The sequence below is a fragment of the Callorhinus ursinus genome, unplaced genomic scaffold (genome assembly GCF_003265705.2).
Source record: "Callorhinus ursinus isolate GAN/ISIS: 27379988/994484 unplaced genomic scaffold, GSC_fseal_2.0 scaffold24, whole genome shotgun sequence".
Taxonomy (NCBI): domain Eukaryota; kingdom Metazoa; phylum Chordata; class Mammalia; order Carnivora; family Otariidae; genus Callorhinus; species Callorhinus ursinus.
Window position 1 is genome coordinate 2,573,232 of NW_027397086.1, and position 26,839 is coordinate 2,600,070.

Genomic DNA, 26,839 nt, shown 5'->3' on the forward strand with positions numbered 1-26,839 from the left:
GCATGCTGTTGCCTCTTAAGCGTCTGTTAAAGTTTGGGTTTTTGTTTTTGTTTTAGATTTTATTTATTTGAGAGAGAGAGCGAGAGCAAAAGCAAGCACGGGGACAGAGAGAGACAAGCAGACTCTGTACTGAGTGTGGAGCCTGATTCAGGGCTCAATCTCAGGAACCCGAGATCATGACCTGAGCTGAAATCAAGAGTCAGACGCTCAACCGACTGAGCCACCCAGGCGCCCCTAAAGTTTTTTTTGTTTGTTTGTTTTTAACTCATATATTTTCATCCTGTGTTTTTTACATTCTTACTTGTTGGATTCAGAATGCCGTTGCTGGAAAAAGCCGTGAACAGAATAGTTCCTTAGTATTTTTATTTTCACAACAGAAACAGAGTTCGGTAGATTGTGGCTAGTTACAGTATACATGCCTCCATTGGTACCTGGTTTTTATGGCAATTTGTGGACTTGCATTTTAAAGAGATTTTGGAGTTCAATAAAACCTTCCATTTTGTGTGCTTTTCCTTTCTAATTAAAATCTTTTGTATTAACTTGACTGTCCAACCATGACACTGTGATGTTGGAGCTCCTGTTTCATCAATTACGCCAGACTCCTGCTTTTCAACCCAGGGGAGCACCGTTCCTAATTCACAGAACCTATTTCAGAAATAGCAGATGAATGTGTGATTTTACAGAATCTGTGTCTACTTGGTATTGTCAAACCAGAAGGTGTCTGTGCTCCCTAAAATAAACCCTCTACTGCTGCCCTTTACCTTTTATCTGTTCTTTCTGTGTAAACAGTGAATTTCCGTTGGGTAATGGTTTTTCATCACTTCAAGGTTTGACACTTTCATGTTGAAAATATATATTTCGGTATTTCTGCATTTTTTTTCTTTTCTTTTTAAGATTCATTTATTTTGAGAGAGTGAGAATGAGAGAGAGAGAGAGAGCACATGAGAGGAGTGAGGGCCAGAGGGAGAAGCAGGTTCCTCGCTGAGCAGGGAGCCTGATGCGGGACTCGATCCCGGGACTCCAGGATCATGACCTGAGCCGAAGGCAGTCGCTTAACCAACTGAGCCACCCAGGCGCCTGGTATTTCTGCATTTTTATTTTTATTTATTTATTCATGAGAGACAGAGGGAGAGAGAGAGAGAGAAGCAGAGGGAGAAGCAGGCTCCCAAGGAGCAGGGAGCCCGATGCGGGACTCGATCCCAGGACCCTGGGATCATGACCTGAGCTGAAGGCAGATGCTTAACCATCTGAGCCACCCAGGCACCCTATTTCTGCATTTTTAAAAGATTTATTTATTTATTTGACAGAGAGAGCGTGCCAAGTGGTGCAGTAGGAGGGGCAGAGGGAGAAAGAATCCTCAAGCAGACTCCCCAGTGAGCACAGAGCCCAACGTGGGGCTTGGTCCCTGGTTTCATGACCTGAACCAAAACCAAGAATCAGCTGCTCAAGCGACTGAGCCACCCGGGCACCCCAAGGGTATTTCTGCTTTTAATAGTACCTATGCGAAAAATTCTTTTTATTTGTCCATGGAGATTAATTGAAGTCTTCGTTTCAAATTTGAGATCTAGAATTTCAGGTGGTATTCATGAGGATACATTTTTGTTTGTAAAGGTTTATAAAACTTTTTTGTTCCTATATATACAGCTACTTTAATATTCAGAACCTAATTGATTTTTAAAAAACGTTTTAAATGGAGGTTTTGTTACATTTACTCTGGGTAAATCTATACGTGCTGACACTTTTCTCTCAAAGATAAGAGGAAGCTAATACCAGTAATAATATCCCAAGGGATTCTGTTCAAATAGAGCCATTTAAAGTCTGCTTCTGAAAGTGCCCTAGTCCTTCGGAAAGTGAATTTATCCTAAATTAGAGTATCCTAAAACAGTGTTCTAGACAGCACGGACGGAAGTGGACCCAGTGATGTGGAAAGGCTAATTCACTTCACTGAGTGAGTCATTTGGGGAGACTGAGAGCTGGCCTCAGGATACCCTTCCTCTGAGTCTGAGCCATTGACTCGGAGGTAACTTTAGCAACTTAGTTTCTTACCAGATCAGCTTGTTCCGGGGATTTTGAATTTGTTTCGGTTTTAGTACACTTTTCAATGACAGGAAGTACTGTGTTAAAAACTGACCTATATTTCGGAGAAAAACTTCCTTGAGGCTGACATGGTTCTCCTCATTTTAAAGCAACTAGCTTGGTTCGGTCCTGGGTCTCCGCACCAAAAAAAAGAAGGCCAAACAAAACAAAAAAAATAAAGCAACTAGCTTTTCTGAAAGTAGTTTCTGTGTCACTTCTTTTGCAGATTTTGAAAGAAAAAGCAGATTTCAGAAGACTTCTCAAGCACAGCCAAGAGTAGTCATTCTATGCTGACCTAGAGAGACCAGTCTTGGTACTGACTGATGAGTTGCTGGGTACATGAAGGCAAAAATTTGTGTTGAACTCTGTGATGCTTTAGGAACTCTAATGAAGATACAGTGACCCAAACAACTGCCGTAGCTCATACTTCTTCTGGTTTGGTCTTCAATGTGCATACACCCAGACCTGAAAATAATTGGAAACTACAGGAATTGCAGTTGATTAATGCACTTGCCCTGTCATTTGTCTCTGCAGCTTACTCAGCCTCTTGTAGCCAACAGCTCCTGGCGCCGACCTTTGTTTGGTTTGAATTCAAGGAGCAATAAGAGGTCAAGAAGGGGGTCCATCACGTTGGACCCAACTCCTTGGAAACATCCATTTGCAGTTCTCTTGGCAATTTCGGAGTTAATTCTTGAGTGTGTCTGTGTATATATAGTAGGCACTGGTACATTAAACATAATTTTCCATTGGGTCATATATTATCTGCCTTCCTTAATCTTTAGAAATACAAAGCTTTCTGATAGAAATTTTAGAGCGTGTGTCATGAGGTAGGAGTTCTTCAAGTGCAGTCCCTAGACCTCCAGAGGTTCCAGAAACCCTCTTCTGGAGTCCACAGAGTCAAAACTATTTTCATGATGATACTAAGACACTGTCTTTCTCACGGTGTGGATGTTGCTGCTCATGGTACAAAAGCGGTGATGGGAAGGCCGCTGGCTCCTTGGTATGAATCAGGGCAGTGGCTCCAAACACAGCAGCTCTTATATTCTTCACTGTTAGCTGTTTAAAAAAAAAAAAAACAGTTTTATCAAAAAATGTCCTCGATGGGGGCGCCTGGGTGGCTCAGTCGGTTAAGCGTCAGCCTTCGGCTCAGGTCATGATCCTAGGGTCCTGGGATTGAGCCCCGCGTCAGGCTTCCTGCTTAGTAGGGAGCCTGCTTCTCCCTCTCCCTCTGCTGCTCCCCCTGCTTGTGCTCTCTCGCTCTCTCTGTCAAATAAATAAGTGAAATCTTTAAAAAAAATTTTTTAGGGGAGCCTGGGTGGCTCAGTTGGTTAAGTGACTGCCTTCGGCTCAGGTCATGATCCTGGAGTCCCGGGATCGAGTCCCGCATCAGGCTCCCTGCTTAGCAGGGAGTCTGCTTCTTCCTCTGACCCTCCCCCCTCTTGTGCTCTCGCTCTCTCTCTCATTCTCTCTCTCAAATAAATAAAATCTTTAAAAAAAATTTTTTTTTAATGCCCTCGGTGAAACATTAAGATTAGTAATTCTGTTAAATCTCAACTGTTGAATATACACCTTTTGAGTAGTATGTATAACAAGATGGGAAGTATCCCTAAAGCATTTAGTGTCACCAGGATACTCAGGTGATTGTGTTGTGAGCTGAATAACTGCTTTTTTCGTGGACACCATTTTTACTTAAGAGAACAACTGATGGACAAACTCTTGGGCATTTGGCAGGTATTTTCTCAAACATGAATGAAGTGAGCCTGTCTCTTTAAGGAAACGACTATTTGTTGCCAATGATGGAATTCTAGCTTTTAAGTGAAAATTAGAATTTTGGAAAATTTGCATTTGCCGCTGTGAGCTTGACAGCTGCCCAGTATTTAAAGACTCATCAGATTCTTGATCTCAGGGTTGTGAGTTCAAACCCCATAGAATAGAGCTTATAAAAAAAAAGAAAAATAGGGTGCCTGGGTGGCTCAGTCAGTTAAGCATCTGCCTTTGGCTCAGGTCATGATCCCAGGGTCCTGGGATTGGGTCCCAGGTCAGCCTCCCTGCTCAGCGGGGAGTCTGCTTCTTCCTCTCCCTCAGCCCCTCCTCCCCACTTGTGCTCTCTCTCTCTCACTCAAATAAATTTTTTTAAAAAAATCTTAAAAATATTGGGCGCCTGGGTGGCTCAGTTAGTTAAGCGACTGCCTTCAGCTCAGGTCATGATCCTGGAGTCCCTGGATCGAGTCCCGCATCGGGCTCCCTGCTCGGCGGGGAGTCTGCTTCTCCCTCTAACCCTCCCCCATCTCATGTGCTCTCTCTCTCTCTCAGATGGATGAAATCTTTAAAAAAAAAAATCTTAAAAATATTTAAAAAAATAAAAAATTAAAAAAATACTCATTGGAAAAGCTGAGATAGGTAGCAATATGAACAAATGTGATTTTAAAATATTTTGTAATGAAATGTGGCAGCACTTGGAAGATCTGCAAGTTATCAGTGAAATGATATTTTCTAAATGACTAGTGCATAGTGTGATACAATCATGTGCAGGTAAAAGATCCCTTCAAAGTACGAGATCGACAAGTGCATTTTATTGTAACCCGATATGAAAAATTGGGGGGATGGTTTCACATTTCACATTGCAACTAACCTTTAAGAAGCTACTATTAGTTGAGTCTTGGTGTGGTATCAATTAATAGCTATAATTACCTAAAAAGGCTATTGAAATACTCCTCCACTTTCTTACTACATATCTGCACGAAGTCTTATTTTATTCACATATTTCAGCCAAAGTGAGGAATCACACCAGATTGAATGCAGAAGCATTGGAGCATCCAGCTGTCTTCTGTTAAGCCAGACATTAAAGAGATTTGCAAAAATGTAAAACAGTGCCCGTTCTCTCACTTTTTGTTGTTGTTTTGGAACAGAAAGTTTTTAAAAAGAAAACAATGCTATTTATTTTGACATGTAATGGATTTAGTGTCGTCTTTTTAAATGAATTAATATGTTTAAAACTCTTCAGTTTTTAATTTCTGATACAGTAAATATCAATAGCCGTAACCCACATAAATAAAAGCTTTTGGAGGTCCTTAATGATTTTTAAGAGGACAGAGGGGTCTTCAGAACTGCTGTTATGTAACATCACGAGCGAAGATGTGCATTTTCGGTAATGGCCCCATCTCCAAAGTGGCAAAGGCTGTTTTTTCAAGGGCCATTTATAATATTTGCTCACAAAGGAGTCTTTTTAAGATTTGGAATGTTTTTCCATTAAGTTTTCCACATTTTGGTCAAGAATGTAAGTGGGTTGATTAGTTTTTCATCTGTTTTGAATTTGCTTTTAGCTGCTGTCAAAAAAGTCCGTGCTGGAGCAATCCATGATGGGAGTGGTAGAGTGTGGCATCATTAGGGATGTTTCAGTATTTTTAAAAATTTTATTTGTGACAACATTTTATTTCATTTCATTATTTTTTTAAGTAAGCTCTACACCCAGCATAGGGCTCAAACTCACACAACTCCGAAATCAAGAATTGCACACTCCACCTGCTAAGCCAGCCAGACGCCCAAAGAGATGTTTTAATACAGATAAAAATAATGATACTATATTGACAAACAAGTACTAGTTTATTTGTTGCTACTGAATAAGGTTTTTAGTATTAAGATCTTCTATCTTATTTTGACCTTATTTTAGTGCTTTATTATAGCTTGCAGAATGTTCCTGAATACAGATAACTTTATTGAAAACATATTGTTGGTTTGGGGCCAGTAATTTTTAAGGTAGACTCAATTCAAATGTGGATTTTTTTTTTTAAAGAGTTTTGGTATCAAAAGCTGTTGCTCTGTATTCTATACATCAAAGCTAAAAACAAAAAAAAGAATCGCATATTCATAGGGAAAAATATGTAGTGAGATTATCAGCAGGACAATCTAAGAGCAGATGGTGTTAACAAGTTTTCAAGGAAACCCTACAACTACTGAAAATAATAAGGTTCTGGGGGTGGTAGATGAAACAGAGAGAGGACTATCAAATGGAGGGAGGGGTCTGGAAAGGAGTTTTTAAATAAATAGGATTGCTATGAAATTGGTTAGCAAAGGGTTACCAACCAGCCCAGAGCTTTAAAGAAGCCTTGCTCTAAATAGCTAGGAATGATTTGTAATCATTACTTGAATTGTTTGTATATTTGTTCTCTCAAGTAGTTTGAAGTGACCTACAGTCTTGTTTACACTATTAATTTGCTTGACAACCCCTGTCTTTACAGAGGACATAAATAAATCACCTTCCTGACTAGTGTTCCTTGAAGTGGAACCTAGATGTCTGTGGAATATATTATTGGGGACCCAGAGTCAACGAAAACCTTAAATAGTTGTCCCTTGTTTTTTATGATAATGTAAACCATTATTGGATTTATTTTTTTTAAAGATTTTATTTATTTATTTGAGAGACAGAGAGAATGAGAGAGAAAGCACATGAGATGGGGGGAGGGTCAGAGGGAGAAGCAGACTCCCTGCTGAGCAGGGAGCCCGATGTGGGACTCGATCCCGGGACTCCAGGATCATGACCTGAGCCGAAGGCAGTCGCTTAACCAACTGAGCCACCCAGGCTCCCCATTATTGGATTTAAAGACATTCTACAGTAATTCTTTTTCATGAGAAAAATATTCCAGGAAAATAAAACCTTAGTTTCTAAAACTGTCTTGTGGGCCTGGACGGGGGTAAGGTTGAGGAAATGAGTTTTCTTCAAGAAGAGAATTTCTGACGTTGGAGAAAAAGTGCTTTTGGCTCTGCAGAGTCCCCACTCCCACCCAAGGTAGACTTCTAGGGAACTCTGTGTACTCAATTTCTGGTTTGCATAGCTTTGAATGGAATACAGGATGAAAGCATGAGGACACGTGTGAGGTGGGAGGAGCTAGGTTTTAAAACCAAGCTGAAGGATGGCGCCGGGTGTGTCCTGTAGGATCGCGCAACACCTGTGATAGGATTAAACTGTGGCTTTGTATTTTTTAGACTTCATTTGACTCTTTCCCGTTTTCCATGATCCTCATGACTGAGTTGTGAAATTAGGCAGGGACTGATTCTGCATCTTTTGGCATATGACTACACTCTGCTCCGTTCGGTGGCCCCCGGGGGTGAAGTCCCAGGGTGGGGCCAGAACCCGCATTTCTCTATTGCTGCTGTCTCCCCGGGGGACAGCAGACGGTCCATTGTTCTCTCGAGGCAGCTCTCCCTTCCCTGCAATGTCGCGCTGACACTCCCTTCGCTTTCCCAGGCCTTTCTGGTCTCTCCCACCTGGGCCAGGCCCTCTTGACTAACTCAGTGCAGAGCTGCTGCCCACTCTGCCAACCCTCTCCCTGGATCCCTGGGTGCTGCTTCAGATCCACCAGCTCACAGGCCTCCCTCCTTGAGCTCCCAGTAGATCTGTGTTTCCAGCTCCCTTCCGGACATGTCTCTCCCTCACGCAACGTGTCACTTCACCCCAAACTGCTGCCCATCGACTCTCTAGTCCCCAGAGCCAGAGGCAGGGAGGCCCCCAGAATCCTGCCTCTGCCTCATATTCTTTTCCAGTCTCCTCCTGCAATCGGCCGCTAAGACTAGTTGATTCTAGTTGTTACGGGTCTGGACATCCTTCCCTCTCCTCCCGTTTTCTCTCATCTGGACTAAGGAGCTATCTCCTGACTTCCACCTCCTGGCGATTCGAAACATGTCTGTGGGTGTGCCTCTCTCCTTGCAAATTCAGCGGCTCACGTGTGCGCACTAGACAGGCTGAGCTCCTTTGCTTGTTGTTTGAGGCCTGGGGTGATGGGCAGGGACTTTTTCCAGTTTCTTACCCACCACCATCCTTCCCTTGAGCCCTCGCCCCACCTTCGCTCCAGAGGGACAAATCTCGTCCCCCCCTCTCCGATCCCCAGATTCCTGGATGTGTCCCCACTTTTGCAGTAGCTGTTGCTGGAATACCCACCCCCTCTCATTCTCCCAGGCTAGGAACCTCCAGGCACTCTGCAAGATGGGGCTCTGTTTCCGTTCATTTCGGTTCCCCTGCTCCTTTCCTGGCCCACAGTGTGGGTTTGATAAATGTTCAGATGTTTGAATAAGGTCCGCATGAGTCATTTTATTTATGTTTGAAGAAAGCAGTATTTTGTAACTCTTCTTATTCCCATTTGCTTGCCCCAACTTTCAGTGAGCTGTTTTGAATAACTCAGAGATAACAGGTAAGGTGCTGGCAAGCACGAGTGAGTTGATGTGAGTGTTTCACCTCTCGGTTTTTGGAATCTGGAAAAGATATTTTCCTTTGCACCAGGACATTAACTATATCCCCAAACCATGTTTCTAACATGAACGAATGGGTCAGAGTTCAGTACCCCAGGCAGTTTTCAAACCAAATTTGGTAATGTTGATTTAAAACTGCTCAACAAGAAAAGCACCCAGTACAATCATGGAAAATATTAGAACGGCTTTCTACACAGCGACATATTGTTGAGAGAATTGTTCACTGAAATTATATTAATCACAGAGAAGGATTATAAGCTCTCTCTCTCTCTCTGTGTTTGTTTTTTTAAACAGGATCAATTTGACAACTTAGAAAAACACACACAGTGGGGAATTGACATTCTTGAGAAATACATCAAATTTGTAAAGGAAAGGACAGAGATCGAACTCAGCTATGCAAAGCAACTCAGGTAAGTTGATATTGAAAAAGGTTATTTGTTAACTGCAAAATGGTTGTAACAATAATTTATATTCTCATTTATACTGTATAATCCTTTAAATATTTTTCCCCTTTTATGTAAGGTGATATTTCAGTTAGAAACCATTGCTTTTGATAGAGAAGATTCATTTTCATAGAACAATAAAAATAAAAACTAAGTTATTGCCCTTAGGTCTGGGTTTTTGTTTTGTTTTGTTTTTTGGAAGGATAGTTTCTGAATTTTGGAGCTACTTTTTTTTTTTTTTTTTCAGAAAACTCCTAATTGAAATATAATATATAGAGAGAGAAAAGTGTACATTAAAAGTGTTCAGCCCCAGAAATCTTCACAGAGTGAACACCCCCCGTGTCACCAGCACCCAGATGGAGAGACAGGCAAACCCAGCCCCAGAGGCCCCCTGGCCCCTTCCGGTGCACCACCCTCCTCCCATGGCTGTCCACTCTTCTGACTTTGAATGACATGGACAGTCTTGCCTGTTTTTGAACCTCATCTGAATGTATTGACTTATTAGGCAGTTTGTATTTGACTTCTTTTTTTCTACATTATGTTTGGGAGATTCATTCATGCGGCTGTATAATGGTGGTAGCTTGTTTCTTTTCACTGGTGGTTGGTATTTGGGTGTGTGAGTATACCACAGTTCACTCATTCCTCTGCCACGAGGCCATTGCTCGTCTCCTGTTTGGGGATATGAAGTCTGTCTACACCCAGGAGTGGAATTGTGGGGTCATAGGTGTTTAGCTTTAAGTAGACAGCTTTCCAAAATGCTTCTCCCGATCCGTGTTCCGTCCAGCAGCCTGTTAAGAGCCCTGTGGAGCAGCATTTTAAAAGTGCTTGGACTGCTTACATTTTTAATGATGAAATTATCCAAGAAATTTGTGCTTTTAGATAAAATGTGTAAAAGTTGTTGGTAGAACAAAGCTGGAACTTGACGTGGCAGGCACAGACTTTAATGATTTCTTGTTTGGTTGAATTGGTTGGTGCAGATTGTTTTAAGACCTGTTAAAGATCCAGATGACTTTTGGTATAGAAACATTTCGTTTGAACCCAAAGAGCGTCTGCAGGAGGGGTATGTCAGGTGTCACTGAGAGAAGGTGGATTCTTCTAGAGCTGGTGTTGTTTATAAATAAGCACCTGAGTGGTACATACGGATTGTTTTTATGGATGACAAGTTTTGTTTCCGTTGAGAAAAGAAAACATAAAACATATTGCTCAATGAAGCAACCGTTATGACTTGGTGAATCCGGATTGATTTCTGGCACTGTGTGTGTGTGTGCCTCACTTCCTGAATATGGCAATAGGGAAGGGGCTGCTTAGTGTGCCAATTACCTGAATGTCGCACTGTCGTCATAAAATGTCTTTGGTGTGAAAATGGGTTACATACATCCTTAGCCAAAATACGGTCTCACCTTATGGATTTATCTGTTTGTTGCCTTTCTTTTTGTATTAGTTTACACTTGTCTTCCCTGGCACCTTTGTCATGATCCTGTTTTGTTTGGGAGGTTTATGATTAGGCGCCATTAATTCAACACTTAGCAAGTATCTGCTTGGTTCTGTGTCATGAAGGGAAAGGGCTTTCTTAGCTCCCCCTCTGGATTGCACCTGGCTTCTTGCCCTTTCTCATCACCCTAGGTGAGGGACGGAGGATGCAAGTAACAAAATGGAAGGCTATTGGAAAAGAATGCAAATTCCAGTGTGAGTTTAGGGTAAAATACAATGGCTCTCCGTTGACTGTTTTACCCTCTTGTGGATCACAAGTTGAAACAGAGGATCAGTGTCAGGGTTCTGATGGCAGTCTCTTGAAAAGTACTTTTCCTGAGATCTAAATATATATTTAGTAGACTCTACGCCCAACATGGGGCTCAAACTCACAACCCCTAGATCAAGAGTCCCGTGTTCCACTGACAGAGCCAGGCAGGCGCCCCCTGAGATTTAACTATTAACATTGTTTCATTACATCCCTAAGAGGTATCTCAATTTGTACTTGTTGGGAGAAGTTGACCTACAAGATGAGGAGGAATTGAACAAATGCCTTCAAAACCATTACTAACCCTTCAGACTGGTCTTCTCCTCCTTGATACTGAGCCCTCAGCCGGGTCCTCAATGCCGATACATAAGCATCCTTTCTATCCTTTGTCGATTTGCTGCCCCACTCACCAAAGTGACTCAGTTTCCCCTTTCTGCAAACCCAGCATCTCCTTTCCCATCCTCACCACTTGCTTGCTACGTCACTGAGAGCATGGAAGCAGTTAGAAGAGAGTGTCTGCAGACTCTGAGCATCTGTGCCCCCCGCCCCGAGATGCTTCTGTCTAAATCCAGGCCCCCCTCTTGTGCACTCGGTGTTCCCCCTCCCTCTGGCTCCGGAACTCAGCCCCAGTGGTTCTCTCTCCCATGTCCTCAGTTCTTCGTTCCCTGCTGGGTTATTATCCCCATCGACACACAAGCACGCCCTCATTCAAAAACAAACTTCCCTGATGTGGTTCTCCCCACCAGCTGCCACCATGTCGTTGTTCCCTGTGTGATCATATCCCCCAACCTCTCTGACGTCCTGTCTTTCCTCCTTCTCTCTCCTGTGTTCTAACCATACCAGCCTCCTTGCTGTTTCTCATACACACGAGGCACACTCTTGCCCCAGGGCTCACCGTTCTGTACGGGTATCACCTATATATTCCTCGCATGCCCACCCTCTCGCCTCCCTTCAAGTCTTTGCTCAGATGTTAACTGCTCAGTGAGGCCTGCCTCATCTTCCTGCTGTATTTACGGTTCTTCCGTAGCACTAATAACTTTCTAACATTCTTTACAATTTTCTTACATATCATACTTATTACTCATTGCCTTCCACTCCTCCCTGCTAGAATGGAAGCCCCCTAGGGGCAGGGGTTTTTGAGTTGTATTCACTAAAGTCTCCCAGTAGTATGGAACAGTGCCTGATGCATAATAGGTACTCAGTAAATAGTCGTAGAAAGAGTGAATCAACAGGTCCCGTTCTAAGATGTTTGGTCCCCATTGCTTCAAGGAGAATCGTGTTTGCCCAGGCTATGAGAGCGGAAGAGGCTTACCAACAGAACAACCAACAGTGTGTCAACAGAGTGCCAGGGGAGCTCTAATGAACAAGATACCTTGGAGCTCACCTGCTCACTGTGGAAAACAGACCACATGCAAACAAGCAAAAATTTAAATCATTTAAAGATAGCATTTATCATCCCAGATAAGTAAAACCAGTGATGTAATAGAGCATGATGGTGGGTGGGGGTTACTTAGCTAGACTAGCCAGGGAGAACCTGTTGCTTGAGAACCGAAGACAGAGAGGGCCAGCATCCCAAGGTCTAGGGGTAGCTCTTCCAGGCCAAGGGATCAGCAAGTGCAAAGGTCCTGAGGTGGAAACATGTTCAAGGAATGGAAAGGCCAGGGGTGACTGAAGCATGGTCAACAAATGCTTGCTTGCAATATCAGTATGATGTTGAAAAAGCAACACGATCTTTTTGGAGAAGTTTCTGGCATTAAATCATTTTTATTTTTTTCAGCATTAGAGAAAAAAGAACGCCAACTTATTTTAGAAGCAAAGGATGATCATTAGGGCTTTGATTTCTGTAGGTTTACGGGTTGGCAAATTACAGCCTTTGTCCCAATCCATCCACTGCCTGGTTTTATAAATAAAGTTATACAGAAACAAGGCCACATCCATTCATTAATGTACTGTCTATGGCTGCTTCTGAAAACAATTGCAGTTGACTAGTTGCAACAGGGACCACCTGAGCATGACCTACTTGCAAGTCTAAAATACTTACTCTCCGACCCTTTACAGAAAAAGTTTACTGACCCTTGCTATAGTTATTATTTCTTCAAGGCAATGTAAGGTCAAATGCCTAATAAAATTTTAAAACGTTTCATAGACCTATAGAAGAGAACCAACTATTGATTGCCCTTAGCAACTGTTAAATTTTTTTAAAAAGCTAAATTATTTGTTATGACCAGATAATGACTTCATACGATTAAAAATGCCAGAGATAGAAAATGGTGTGCCGTGAAGGGTCCCTTCTCTTTTTTTTTTTTTTTAAAGATTTTATTTATTTATTCATGAGAGACAGAGAGAGAAAGAGAGAGAGAGAGAGAGAGAGAGAGGCAGAGGGAGAAGCAGGCTCCCAAGGAGCAGGGAGCCCGATGCGGGACTCGATCCCAGGACCCTGGGATCATGACCTGAGCCAAAGGCAGACGCTTAACCATCTGAGCCACCCAGGCGCCCAAGGGTCCCTTCTCTTAACCCTGTCCCTGGGGACAGTAAATGTCATCAGCCTCTTGTTTATCCTTCCCCAGAAATTTTATGCTGACACGGGCAAATGAGGGTGTGTTTTCTTCCTTGCTTCCCCAGCAGTCCCGTGTGCCCTTGTCTTTCTACATCCTGGAGGTTGTTCCAAGGATTCATTATTTTTGTGGTTTTATAATATTGCATTGGCTTGGTGGATGTGTTGATTGTTTCCAATTGTTTGCAACTCTGAACAAAGTTGCAATGCATAACCTTGAGTAATCCACTTGGACAAGCCTGTCTAGAGACAAATTTCCTAAAAGTAGCGCTCTGGTTTTGATAGAGTTCACCAAGTTACCCCCTGAGAGGCTGTGACCCTTACTGCTCATAGGAGAGCCTGGGGCAGTGCTACTTACCTTGACCCTCTGCTCTCCCTGGTACCAGTCTTTTCTTATCTTTGCCAACGTGATAAGTAAAAATTGGAGAGTCTGAGCCTTAGTTTGTGTTTCTCTTATTATCAATGAGGTTGAGCCTGTTTTTATACATTTGAGCCATTTATGCTTTCTTTTTGATGACCCATTTATGTCCTGGTCAATTTTTTTTTTTCTAATTAGAGTTCATTGTCAATAAAGGGTAACTATGTAGAAATCATTTTATAAAATATATTGCATATATTGTATATACAAGGAATTCAACTTACAGTTACTTTCACCGTAAAAAATACATACAAATGAAACTGCAGGATTTTCTGAACCATAAATATTAAACTCTTATAAGATTTCACAGAAAGATTATAAAAAACTTGGAGGATGTCATGACTTTGTTTTTTTAACTCCACGTTACAATTTTAAGCTAGCTCAATTGACTCACTGCTAAGTAAGATAAAGAAAATAATATTTACATGTTTTGCTTCCTGTTCTAGTCGAGTTATATAATTTGGTCTTTAACATAGTCCCACAGTTAATTTGTCTTAATTCTGCATTTATTTGTTTACTTATTTATTTATATTTATTTATTTATTAGAGAAAGAGTGTGTGTGTGCACGGTAGGGGAGGGGCAGAGGGAGAGAATCTCAAGCAGACTCTGTGCCGAGTGCAGAGCCCAAGGCCGGGACGGATCCCCTGACCCTGAGATCATGACCCGAGCCAAAGCCAAGAGTCAGATGCTTAACCGACTGAACCACCGAAGTGCCCTTTAATTCTGTATTTAAATATAAACGTATGCTCACCTCCATTCCTTCTACCACAGGCTCTCCACCTGTCTCTTGGCATCAAGAGAAATATGAATATTTCCTTCCCTAATGAGAGTGTATGAAGTAATCCTCGGAGTTTGTTCCTGTTTGAGAATGCCCCCATACTTGATAATAATTTGACCTGGTTGTTCTCCAGACTTTGTTGCTGCATTAGTTTTTGGTGGAAAAGTCTGGGGCCAGCCAGATTTTTTTTTTCTTTGTAGGTGACTTGCTTTGACTATATATGTGAAGAATTTTTTTGTTCCATTTAGCAGTTTGAAAACATCCCCAAGCGAAGCCTTGTTGTTGATCATTGTTTGTCAGTTTCCTTAGAGCCCTTTCATATGCAGATTACGTTCTTCATTTATTTCAGGGTAACTTTCTTCAATAACATCTGAATATTTTTTCTGTACTACTTACTGGGTTATATGTACTTCAGAGATACGAGTTTTCCTTAGGTTAAAGCATCTTGTTCTTTAGGTAATCTTTTTTTTCTGCTTTTGTTAGTTGCTTTCCTTATTATGATTATCTCAAAGCTTTCTTCTGTTAAATTTGATACCCAGCCCACTTTATTTATTAGTTCTGTAGTGGTATGCTTTAGTTCTTAGTTCATTTCCTTAACTTTGCCATCTCTTTTAGCCTGTGGTCTGGGAATTCTTTGCTTCATTGGCTTTGTGTTTTTATTAAGTTTGTCTGTAGTGTAAAATACTCTGGAGGAGTTTGCTTTTGCTTCTCTTCCTTCTTTTCTTCCAGATTGGTTTCTTTCTTTCCTTCTTTCTTTCTTTTTTTTTGGGGGGGGGTCAGTCCCTCCCTCCCTCCTTTCCTTCGTTCTCCCAACCTACCTTCCTTCCCCACTTTCTTCCTTCTCTTCTGTATTATATATCATATCTTTTCACCTTACTTATGTTTAATACGGGCAGTTGAGTGAAGTGCTGAAGAGAACAGACCCTAGAGCCCCAGTACCTGGGATGCATTCTTGATTCTTCCATTCAATAGTGACACAACTTGGGGCACATACTCCCCGTGCTTCATCTTTTTCATCTGTAAAATGTGAATAATAGTAATTCCTCCTTTCTAAGCTTGTTAAGGGGACTTAATGAGATAAGGCACATGCACTTCCTAAGCATGCTTTTCTTGCCTGCATAAACAACACCAGTGCTGTTGTTGGTTCTGATAGAGGGTAGTTGAGCGTTTCTGGCTGTGCTTCTAGAACTGTCGGCCTTTCCCTCTGAGCTCCATTGTGGGGTAAGGGTGAGGCAAAGGGCCTGGTTCTGTACATTTTGTCTTTGAGACTCTGAGCGTGTTCCAGAACTTTGTTAGAGGTTCTGTTTGAGAGATATATCCTGTTCCTTTGGAATGCCTAGGTTAGGGATGAGCTTCCACAGGCATCCAGTTTGGAGCCCTGGAGAGTGAGGATCCAGGTGGTGACCCCTGTTCCTGCCCGAATTCTGGAACCTGGGTGGTCGGCCTGTGTGTCTTCTTCTCAGAGCTTTCCTACCCTACTCCACCCCCCTGCCAAAGTGGCAGTGAGGGTGGGGGCAGCATCCATCCATGCGGTCCCAGAATCTTCCATCCCTCACCATGGTTGCCGCTTTTCGAAGTGCGTAGACTGAAGTTATGCTTCTTTCTTCATTGGCTTGTTTTCTGCTGTTGAAAATTGTCCTGGCTTTTAATTCTCACCTCTTGTAGGGAAAGCACAATTCTCTGATTGAATTTTATTCTGCTGTCTTTATCCGGAAATCTTGTGGTGAGCTTTTAAAAAAAAGAAAGATAGAAAAAACAAAACATTCCTGGACCCAACCCTGGACCTTCCATTTCGGAGGGCCTGGAACTGGGCCCAGGTATCTCCTTTTTAAAAAGCTTCCCTGTGGCTCTTTGGATCAACCAAGCTAAAATCCAGTATCCTTATGAGAGGATTATATTTTTCTCTTACCTTTTAATTAGCCTGTCTGAAGAGCAAGTTTAATATATAAAACACTTAAAATTTCTCAGAAAGATCCCATAAATTTAAAGCTGCTCTTTGTGGTTTGTTTTCTTGCTTGTTTTTTAAGTAACCTCATACAAAATAGGGGCAAGAAAGCCCATCTCTAGAGAATGGAAATGAAAGTTGATCTTTCTTTCTAGTGGTCCCTGAGAGAAAAATCCTGAATTTCCCTTCCAGACCTCTTATGCTTTTAGTTTTCTGCTGGCATTTGTAGAGTGAATTATTCATTGGTGCTTTTAAGAAGCATTTTGAATGCTGTATATGCTAACATGGTCAAAGTGAGACTTATTCATCACAACGTGAGGGTCTCCACAGGCTGTCACCCACAACAGAATATTCCGCCCCCCACACCCCCTGTGGTCTTTCATCCTGTTTAGGATTGGATTGGTAAGAAGGAACTAAAAAGAGTGCTGGTTTTAACTTTCTATATTCAAGCTATGTTTCCTTCAACTGGATATAAAATTTAAATTATTTTTATGAAGGCTTAGGACTGGAAGCTAAAAAGAAAATGTGGATTTATGAATTTTTTAATTTATTTTTTTTAAATATGAAGTGGGGTTTTTTTTTTGTTTTGTTTTATTTAAGTAGTCTCTACACCCCACCTCGGGTTTGAACTCACGACCCCGAAATCGAGTTCAGGAGTCGCACACTCGGGGCGCCTGGGTGGCTCAGTCGTTAAGTCTGCCTTCGGCTCAGGTCATGGTCCCAGGGTCCTGGGATCGAGTCCCGCATCGGGCTCCCTGCTCAGCGGGAGGCCTGCTTCTCCCTCTCCCACTCCCCCTGCTTGTGTTCCCTCTCTCACTGTGTCTCTCTCTGTCAAATAAATAAAATGTTTAAAAAAAAAAAAGAGTCGCACACTCTTCTGACTGAGCCAGCCAGGTGCCCCAGAAAATGTGGATTTAATTAAACCTTTACAATAACAGTTTCAAAAGAATTTTTATATAAGATGTGAATTTCAAAGTGATATTTTCAATTTGTAATTTATAGTTAATAGGAGAAATGGTTAATATTTAAAACTGTGCATTAAAAATATCTCACATGTTGGGGCGCCTGGGTGGCTGAGTCGGCTAAGCATCTGACTCTTGATTTCAGCTCAGGTCATGATCTCAGGGTTGTGAGATCGAGCCCCACGTGTGGCTCCTCACTGGGCATGGAGCCCGCTGGAGATTCTCTCTGCCTCTGCCAGTCCCCCCACTCCTCTTCCTCTCTACCAAAAAATCCCATATATGCTACTCTACGCATCTGTGGAAAAGAACCTATTGGTTATATGGTCATCTGCTTTCCATGTGCTCCCCTTTCCATCCCTGCCAGCTGTGAGTAGGATGGACTGTTTTTACTAAATCTACATTTTAAGGAGTGACTGTGGTAAACCAACTGAAAGAACTGTACTGTGCTTTCAACAAACAAGATTTCTCTCCTTTGAATTATTTTTTTCTTTAAGCCACTTTATTTATTTATTTATTTAAAAGATTTTATTGGGGGCTTGAGCTCACAATCCTGAGATCGAGAGTTGTACGCTCTACCATCGGAGCCAGCCAGGTGCCCCTAAGCCACATTTTTATTTTTTTATTTTTTTTTTTTTAAAGATTTTATTTATTTATTCATGAGAGACAGAGAGAGAGAGAGAGGCAGAGGGAGAAGCAGGCTCCCGAGGAGCAGGGAGCCCGATGCGGGACTCGATCCCAGGACCCTGGGACCATGACCTGAGCCGAAGGCAGACGCTTAACCGACTGAGCCACCCAGGCGCCCCCCCTAAGCCACATTTTTAAAGGAAATGCTATTTTTCAGCATTCTTTTGGATCTAGACTTATTAGGTAAACTGTACTATGCATCCAGAGTATCAGAAAAAAGATGACATTTATTATTATTATTATTATTATTATAAGTAAGCTCTATGCCCAGTGTGGGGCTTGAACTCAAGGTCCCAAGATCAAGAGTCCCATGCTCTACTGAGTCTGCCACCCAGGTGCCCTTCATATCTTCATTTTATTTCATTTATTTCCTTTTTTAAAAGATTTTATTTATTTACTTGTCAGAGAAAGAGCAGAAGCAGGGGGAGCAACAGACAGAGGGAGAAGCAGGTTCCCTACTGAGCAAGGAGCCTGATGTGGAACTCAATCCCAGGACCCTGGGATCCTGACCTGAGCCCAAGGCAGATACTTAACGAACTGAGCCACCCAGGCACCCCTGTATCTTCACTTTAAATTGCAACAGTCAATGTTCTTGGATGTTACATATTCCCTCAGAAAACTTGAAGGGGCAATAGAGGTCATTTCATCTGATCCCCTTGAACTCACAGATGAGGAGCTGGATGCACAGACTTGCTTGTTAGTTTGTCTGGGCTCACGCCATCCCAGAGCAATGTCCTTTTTACTGAAGTCCATTGCCTCAAATCATCTAGTAACACTGGTCAGAGATGAAATCACATCCACTTTGTATGTAAAATGTACCATGATCAAAATTGTAAACTTATGATGGTACATTTTTTTCTAGGTGAATCTTTAGATTCAGGGGGAATACAAGAAAATGTGAAATAATGAAAGTAGCTACTAGAAAGAGGAATAGAAACACGGGGTAAACAGGGAAGTGAATACTGAGATGTGGTCAAGTGAGGACCCCCACTGTGGACCATTAGTCAGCCTCTTCTGGCTATTTCCCTAAAACTACAGCCACCAAAGTCAGGTCCCACGAGAAATCAGCCGATGGGACCCATGTTAGTGAGTTTTGTTTTTCCAGGCTTACCTCCTGGTTTTTGTGTAAATTTAAGCATCTTGAATGTAGAGATTGTCTGGATTCTTGACCCAGAGGTGAGATTAGGAAGAGAGATGTGAGTGATTTTGTCTCATCTGAGTGTGTTCAGTGCAAACCTGCTGGGCAGGTTAAAAGGCCTCCTTATTAAATGTCTTAGCATGAACAGCCCCCAAATTCCTTTCCTTTTCATTCCTCTTTAGGGGAGTAGCCACACAGCCTTGCCAACATGCCCTTGGCACTTGGACTTTTTTTTTTTTTTAAGATTTATTTATTTATTTTAAAGAACACGAGTGGGAGGAGCAGAGGGAGAGAGAGAGAGAATCCCAAGCAGACTTCCCGCTAAGTGCAGAGCCTGAAGGGGCTCAGTTCCACGACTCCGAGATCATGACCTGAGCCAAAACCAAGAGTCAGATGCTTAACCGACTTAGCCACACAGGCGCCCGGCATTTGGATTTTTAATTTGAACATTTGGACATAGTCCACATACTTTCCTTGGATCGTCGTGAAGATGATCAGGAGGGAACGGTGGCCTGGAGGGAAACTCGCCCTCAGCTCGGTGCTACAGATGAAATCGCCTGCGTTTTGTACACATGGTCTGTACTCTCCAATTAAAGTCAGGTCATTCACTGATATGAGGAATTCTTAATCTCAGGAAACAAACTGAGTGTTACTGGAGTGGTTGGGGGTGGGAGGGATGGGATGGCTGGGTGATAGACATTGGGGAGGGTATGTGCTACGGTGAGCGCTGTGAATTGTGCAAGACTGTTGAATCACAGATCTGTACTTCTGAAACAAATAACGCAACATATTTTAAGAAAAAAGGAAAAGAAGAAGATAACAGAAGAGGAAGAAAAGGGGAGTATGTCAGAGGGGGAGACGAACCATGAGAGATGATGGACTCTGAAAAACTGAGGGTTCTAGAGGGTAGGGGGGTGGGGGGATGGGTTAGCCTGGTGATGGGTATTGAGGAGGGCACATTTTGCATGGTGCACTGGGTGTTATGAACAAACAATGAATCATGGAACACTGCATCAAAAACTAATGATGTAATATATGGTGATTAACATAACAATAAAAAAATTAAAAAAAAAAAATAAAGTCAGGTCATAACAGCCAGGTTAGCACCAGCTAGTGCCCCTTTCTCTTCTAATGTGCTCTACCTTTGAGGTCAGAGATTCAAAGCAATGCAAGTCCTTCATAACCAGAGCTTTATCACCCATGTAGAAAGATGGAAGGAAGCAAGGGGCACCTGGCTGGCTCAGTCGGAAGAGCATGCTCTTAATCCGGGGTCATGAGTTCTAGCACCACGTTGGGTATAGAGTTGACTTAAAAAAAAAAAAAAAAAGGAAGGAAATAAACAGATTTCAGCTGTGGACATTTTGTGATTTTTTTTTTTTTTTTTTACTTGTACATGAAAGCACTGACTTCATCTTTCATTCCTGATTTCTTAATCATCTTTCTACAGAAGGTGACATTTCTGCATTTTTGTTTCAGGAACCTCGCAAAGAAATACCAACCTAAAAAGAACTCGAAGGAGGAAGAAGAATACAGGTCTGTTTAATGCTGATAATTATGTGCTGGTATCTTTATGCTGGTCATGATGATGTCTGAAGGAAAGGAGAAAGGAAATCTACAAAAAATAAGCAGCATTCCCCATTCATATTTGTGCTAGTTTTTAAATTGGCAGCAAGAACAATAAAAACCCTACTCAGCTAACTTATGCCGAGTCACTAGACCTATTCTGGATTGTTTCAATTAAGGTAATTGGGAAAAGCTTAGAATATAATCTAAGCAAATACAGGAAGTGTGGATTATGCATTCCACAGTCTTGATTTGCTTTTGTAATACCAGGAGTCTCTTTCACTGAGAAATATGTCCATTTCAGTCAGCAACTTAGGCACCTTAATACGGACAGCCCAAAAGTATTATATTTCTAATTTGGATCTAAACATGCATTTCATTAGTGCGTATTTAGTATGTATCGGTATTTGGGGTCATATTTGGACCAGATATTAACAAAGCCAAATACTGCCTTATGTAGAGTGATTCGGTGTCACAAAATGCAAAGTGTTTCAGTTGTAATTAATTCTGAGCCATTTTGATGAGAACACTTTCATGAGTAATGAACTGTCAGGATCCTATGGGACGTTGATGGACATTAATTAAATGTTTAATTAATGGCATTTTAATTAATGTTTCGTCAGCGCATACAGTGTTCAAACAGAGGGCACCTTGTTTGAAAAAGAGCGGTGTGTGTTCATTTCCATAGGTATACGGCTTGTAAAGCTTTCCTTTCCACCCTGAATGAAATGAATGATTACGCTGGGCAGCATGAAGTTATCTCCGAGAACATGACCTCGAACATCACTGTGGAGTTAGCCCGCTACGTCCAGGAACTGAAGCAGGAGAGGAAATCGGTAACAAAAGTTTGTTTTTTCTTACTAAGAGATGGACCAGGGGTAATGGGAATATCCTAGAAGCTTTCAAATTAAATAGAGTCATATAAGGTGGTGGGTCTTAAACTGAATTGTATAAAAGTTATGGACCCTGTTCTTAGAAGGTGCTTCTGGGTCTTTATAAGGGTCTCTCAGACACTGAAACTTATCTGAGGACCCCCAGGATACTAATGCCTTTGAGGAATTTAAATATATTTGAGGATATCAGACATAAAAAGAGTAAGCAGTATAAGATGGTATGTGTGGTGTGGAATAAATAATATTCAAATAAATGCTTATAAAGTGTTCATAAAAGCCGGAAAGATGATCTCAGCTCCATCTACTCTGTTCTTTGGCTCCTTCATCATCTAACGAAGAGGCCCTTTTTGCTCCTCCTGCCTTCATTATCATCTTTGCATAGCTCTTATTGTTAACAAAGGAGAAAAAGGTACACTCACACAAAGTATATTCATAGTCAAGGTTTTGTCCTAAAGTATTTATTTCTAAGCTGTGGTCTGTGTCATTGTTCTCTGACCGGTTATGCAGTGCATCATAATTTTTTTTTTAAGGTTTTATTTATTTATTTGACAGAGAGAGAGCAAGAGCAGGAACACAAGCAGGGCGAGTGGGAGAGGGAGAAGCAGGCTTCCTGCGGAGCAGGGAAGCTTTTTTTTCTATACCGGTGCTATAGAAGGAGGTGATAGGAATACCTAACATGCTCGGGCTCAGGATCAGGGAGAAGCTTCCCGGGGCCCTTAACAGCTAACATTTTAATAGGACTCAAAGGATGAGGAGGAGTTGCCTGGGACAAGCAATAGAGGTAGCAGCCAGTGCAAAGGCCCTGAGACAGGAAGGTATTTGGAACATCTGATGAGTTTACTTCTTACTACGCTATAAACAGGTAACACATGGCTTTGGGTATGTTTAGTAGTTAGGAACAGATATATGCCTTAAGATCAACCTGTTCGTTTGAAAAAAAAACCACATAGGTTTATAAACTGAGATGAAATTCTTATCTGTTCACATTAGAGCAGTGGATCTCAACTGGGCACAATTTTTCTCTCCACCCCAGCAACACTTGCCAGTATCTGGAGATAGTTTTGCTTAGATTAGATGTGTGTGTGTGGGGGGGGTTGCCATTGGCATCTGGTGGGTAGAACCCAGAGATGCTGGTAAACATCCTACAATGCACAGGACAGCCTCCTCAACAAAGAAGAACCTGGTCCGTAATGTCAGTAGTGCCCAGACTAGGAAACCCTACACTAGAGCCCCAAATTAGATGACAGCATCTTCCAGACCATTCATTAAAGATCTTTTTTTTTTTTAAGATTTTATTTATTTATATATTTGACAGAGAGACAGCGAGAGAGGGAACACAAGCAGCAGGGCAGAGGGAGAGGGAGAGGGAGAAGCAGGCCTCCCACTGAGCAGGGAGCCGGATGCGGGGCCCGATCCCAGGACCCTGGGATCAATGACCTGAGCCGAAGGCAGATGCTTAACAACTGAGCCACCCAGGCGCCCCTAAAGATCTTTTCTTTGATGGAAAGGAAGCAGTGAAACAGAATACTAAGGTTCAGAATGAAGCACAAATACGTAATTTAATCATAAAGTCAATACAATAAATCTGAACATGATGTTGGACTGCTTCCCTGGGTTCTTGAACTTCCCTCAGCCTTGCAAAGTTTTGTTTTGTTTTTTTTAAGATTTTATTTATTTATTTGCCAGAGAGAGAGAAAAACAGCGAGAGAGGGGATACAAGTGGGGGGGGGGGTTGGAGAGGGAGAAGCAGGCTCCCCGCAGAGCAGGGAGCCCGATGCAGGGCTCGATCCCAGGACCCTGGGAACATGACCTGAGCTGAAGGCAGCCACTTAACAACTGAGCCACCCAGTGGCCCTCAGCCTTGCAAAGTTTATACCTTCTTCCTGTTTGTTTCTCTGCTCAGTGCTTTGTGTCTCTTGACTGACCTTCATTCACCCATATAGCTTAGAAATTTAGCCAACACTCCAAACAAGAACTCTGGAATAAATTCTGTTTCTTGAGTGAATCATGAGATATGAACCCACATAACCTGGCTTCCTGTTACTTTTTTGAATGCCTGTCCTCCAACCACATGGCCCCCTTGCTGCTCCTCAACCTCGCACCATGTTATCCTGCCTCAGGGCCTTTGCACTGGCTTTTCTCTCCTTGGAAAGGTTTTCCCCCAGATACCTGCAGAGCTCACTAGCTGACTTCTTCTCAGGAATATCGTCCTCTTGAGGTCTGTCTTGTCCACCTCATTTAAAATTACAAAGTCCGTCCTCCCCTTCCCCTCTTCATTCCCACCACGGTCCCTGCTTTACTGTTTTTCCATAGCGTTTACCAGCATCTAACATTTTATGTATTTGCTTGTTTTCTTTCATTTCACACTAGAATGTAAGCTCCGCGAGGGCAAGAATTTTCTTGGCTACTGTTGTATCCCAAGCACCTGGAAGCATGCCAGGGTGGAAGAAAGAATTAGGAAGTAGACAGAAGCAGTCTTAGACTCAACTTCATTCTTAGACTTTGTGTCACTAGTGGAGGATCCTTGTATTTCCTTTTTGTGTTATGATTGGGTCCTTTTGTTTTATTCACTCACTGCTAATTATATGTCTTTTGTATAGTCCGTCATACCTGTAGTTTGAATTCTGTTCCCTTTTTTAATCAGAAATTACAGTAACTTACAGAGTAAATTATAGGTGATACAGATACACATTAAATAATATCTTGCAATATGTAGTGTTCCTTTTATTTTAGGGAGAATTACAAGCACACATCTGAGTCAGATGTTCTCCTAGGAAGAACTGCAAACACCATGCTCTCTTGAAGCATTTTGTAATTACATTAAAATGACATTTTAGGAAATTGGGAAACCTTTTAAACTTCCAGAAAGAAAGAATATCAGTAGGCAAATGCATATTTGTGGTGTTTTAATATAATGCATCATGAACATTTTTGCTTTTTTTCTACATATATACCATTATTTTGAATGACTGCATAATGTGGCATTATGTTGTATATTGATACACTGTGACTTTAAAAATTATCCTGATTATATTGTCTATTTAATTGTTTGGCCTCAAGTCTTCATTTTCATGGATTATAATAACTGGTATCTATTAGGCTTTACATTTCATCTTTATAGCACCCCTTGGGGAGGAGGACCATTACACATTTTATCCCAGACCAGGAGGCTGGAGCCAGCGTGGCAGGGAGTCAGGACCGTCCCCAGGGGTGGAGCTGGGTGTCTCCCTAAGCCCGCGCACGTTTGCATGCATGTTTTTGTTTCCACTGAGTGACATTCTTTTTTTTTTTTTAAGATTTTATTTATTTATTTGACAGAGAGAGACACAGCGAGAGAGGGAACACAAGCAGGCGTAGTGGAAGAGGGAGAAGCAGGCTTCCCGCCGAGCAGGGAGCCCGACGCGGGGCTCGATCCCAGAACCCTGGGATCATGACCTGAGCCAAAGGCAGATGCTCAACGACTGAGCCACCCAGGCGCCCCTCCACTGAGTGACATTCTTTAACTTACATCCAAGGATGCCGGGTTAAACAGTGTGAACATCTTCATTGGCAGTTAGTTGTAGATAAGGTGCTCCTTGAAGTCAAACCATAATGACCAATATTTCTCCTTTAGAGCTTTCCCTTTTGGCTTCTCTGACTCTTATTAGTGAGTGATCTTACTTATTTTTGAAAAGATGACTCCAGGGGCGCCTGGGTGGTTCAGTCAGTGAAGCGTCTGCCTTTGGCTCCAGTTATGATGTCAGGGTCCTGGGATCGAGCCCCGCATTGGGCTCCCTGCTCCGTGGGAGGCCTGCTTCTCCCTCTCTCACTCCCGCTGCTTGTGTTCCCTCTCTCGCTCTGTCTCTCTCTGTCAAATAAATACATAAAAATCTTTAAAAAATAAATTAAAAAGACCTTTTTAAAAATGTTGAATTGATGGATGGCATTGAAATGAGCTGCTTTCACCATTTTAGGTCTAGCTAGTACTTCTCATAGCTGACCAGAAATCATGTCTTTCGGGGCGCCTGGGTGGCTCAGATGGTTAAGCGTCTGCCTTCGGCTCGGGTTGTGGTCCCGGGGTCCTGGGATCGAGCCCCGCATCGGGCTCCCTGCTTGGCGGGGAGCCTGCTTCTCCCTCTCCCTCTGCTGTTCCCCCTGCTTGTGCTCTCTCTCTCTCTCTCTCTATCAAATAAATAAATAAAAAATCTTTAAAAAAAAAAAAAAAGAAATCATGTCTTTCTTAAGTACCAGTCTGGTTAACCATTAGTATAATACGTTTTGGGCCATTTGATATAGTGGCGAAATCCTATCTACCCAAAGGGATGATTTCAAATTTACAGGATTACTGCTGGATCTCATTACTGCATGTAGACTATTTCCAAGTTCAGTTTGGAATACTACTAGAAAATGATTTCTCCTCTAGATTTTGCTGTGTTTGAATAGATGAATCTCTAACAAGGATCTGCATGGTGAAAAAGAGCTCATTCTGCAAAAGGTGTTTTCTTCCCTCTGGATTTGAAAGGAAGGTAGTAAGAAGGAAGTAAGTAGAGGGAGAGATGGACATTCTTCCCATCTTGGGGGCCATTTCATGATAATGAGTGCAGCTGTTTGTTCTTGAAGTCTTAAAAATCTCCCATTGTAAAATAGGATAACACCTGTTCATGCTGTTCATGTTCTTTGGAGAAAAGATGGGTATTAGGCAGCAATGTCCACACTTACCTTGTTCCCATGTTACATGGAACTTTCTCACATAGTATCATGAATAACCAGTGTCTGTCCCGACACACAAATCTGTAGGCTCATTGTTAGGAAAATTCATTGATTTTTCAAAAGTAACTTCTTTAAAAGGAAACCTTGACCTGCTGTCTGCAAGGAGTTTAGGTTCTTTCCTGCCTGATGTCTGAGCCAGCCACAGTTTCCATCAGATTGCATGAATAGTCCTGGGAGCCCGCAGGGAGGGTGCTCTCTTAATTTCTTCACCTAATGGGCTCCGCTGCAGAAATTATATTTTTAGTGAGATACTCGCCTTCTCTTTAGAGAGAATAGAATTAGGAGCCGGTCTTTGGGGTGAACGTAAATCAAAGTACACAGTGACAGTTCCTTTGCTTTGTATTCAGTTTTTTGTCTGCGTATGTAAATTATCAATAAATCTGTACTATGCAACAATGTCTAGGATTTACTGGTGTTCAGCAGAAATTACTGGGAAATCAACATTCTTTATAAGGCAGCATGATTAGTTTTAATGTGTAAAATCTGGGAATTTTATACTTGCCTGATTTTCCTAGATTCTGACAGATATACAGTAAATACAATATTCATCTCTTTTAGCTGACTACGTGGCAAAAAGAACTTCTGTTTCTTGGGGCACCGGGTGGCTCAGTTGGTTGAGCATCCAACTCTATTTTTATTTATTTATTTGACAGA

General features: G+C 42.0%; 1 protein-coding gene across 12 annotated transcripts in view; it reads left to right on the forward strand.

Annotated features, from left to right (window-relative positions):
• The window catches only part of FNBP1 (formin binding protein 1), a 137,023-nt gene that overhangs the window by 43,664 nt on the left and 66,520 nt on the right, over nucleotides 1-26,839 (forward strand). For 11 of the 12 annotated variants that reach the window (XM_073905618.1, XM_073905619.1, XM_073905610.1 and 8 more), the window contains exons 2-4: nucleotides 8,614-8,729; nucleotides 20,457-20,513; nucleotides 21,232-21,379. In XM_073905618.1, coding sequence (XP_073761719.1) covers nucleotides 8,614-8,729; nucleotides 20,457-20,513; nucleotides 21,232-21,379 — 321 coding nt within the window. The remainder of the gene's footprint in view (nucleotides 1-8,613; nucleotides 8,730-20,456; nucleotides 20,514-21,231; nucleotides 21,380-26,839) is intronic. The other variant, XM_073905617.1, reaches the window with a different exon arrangement.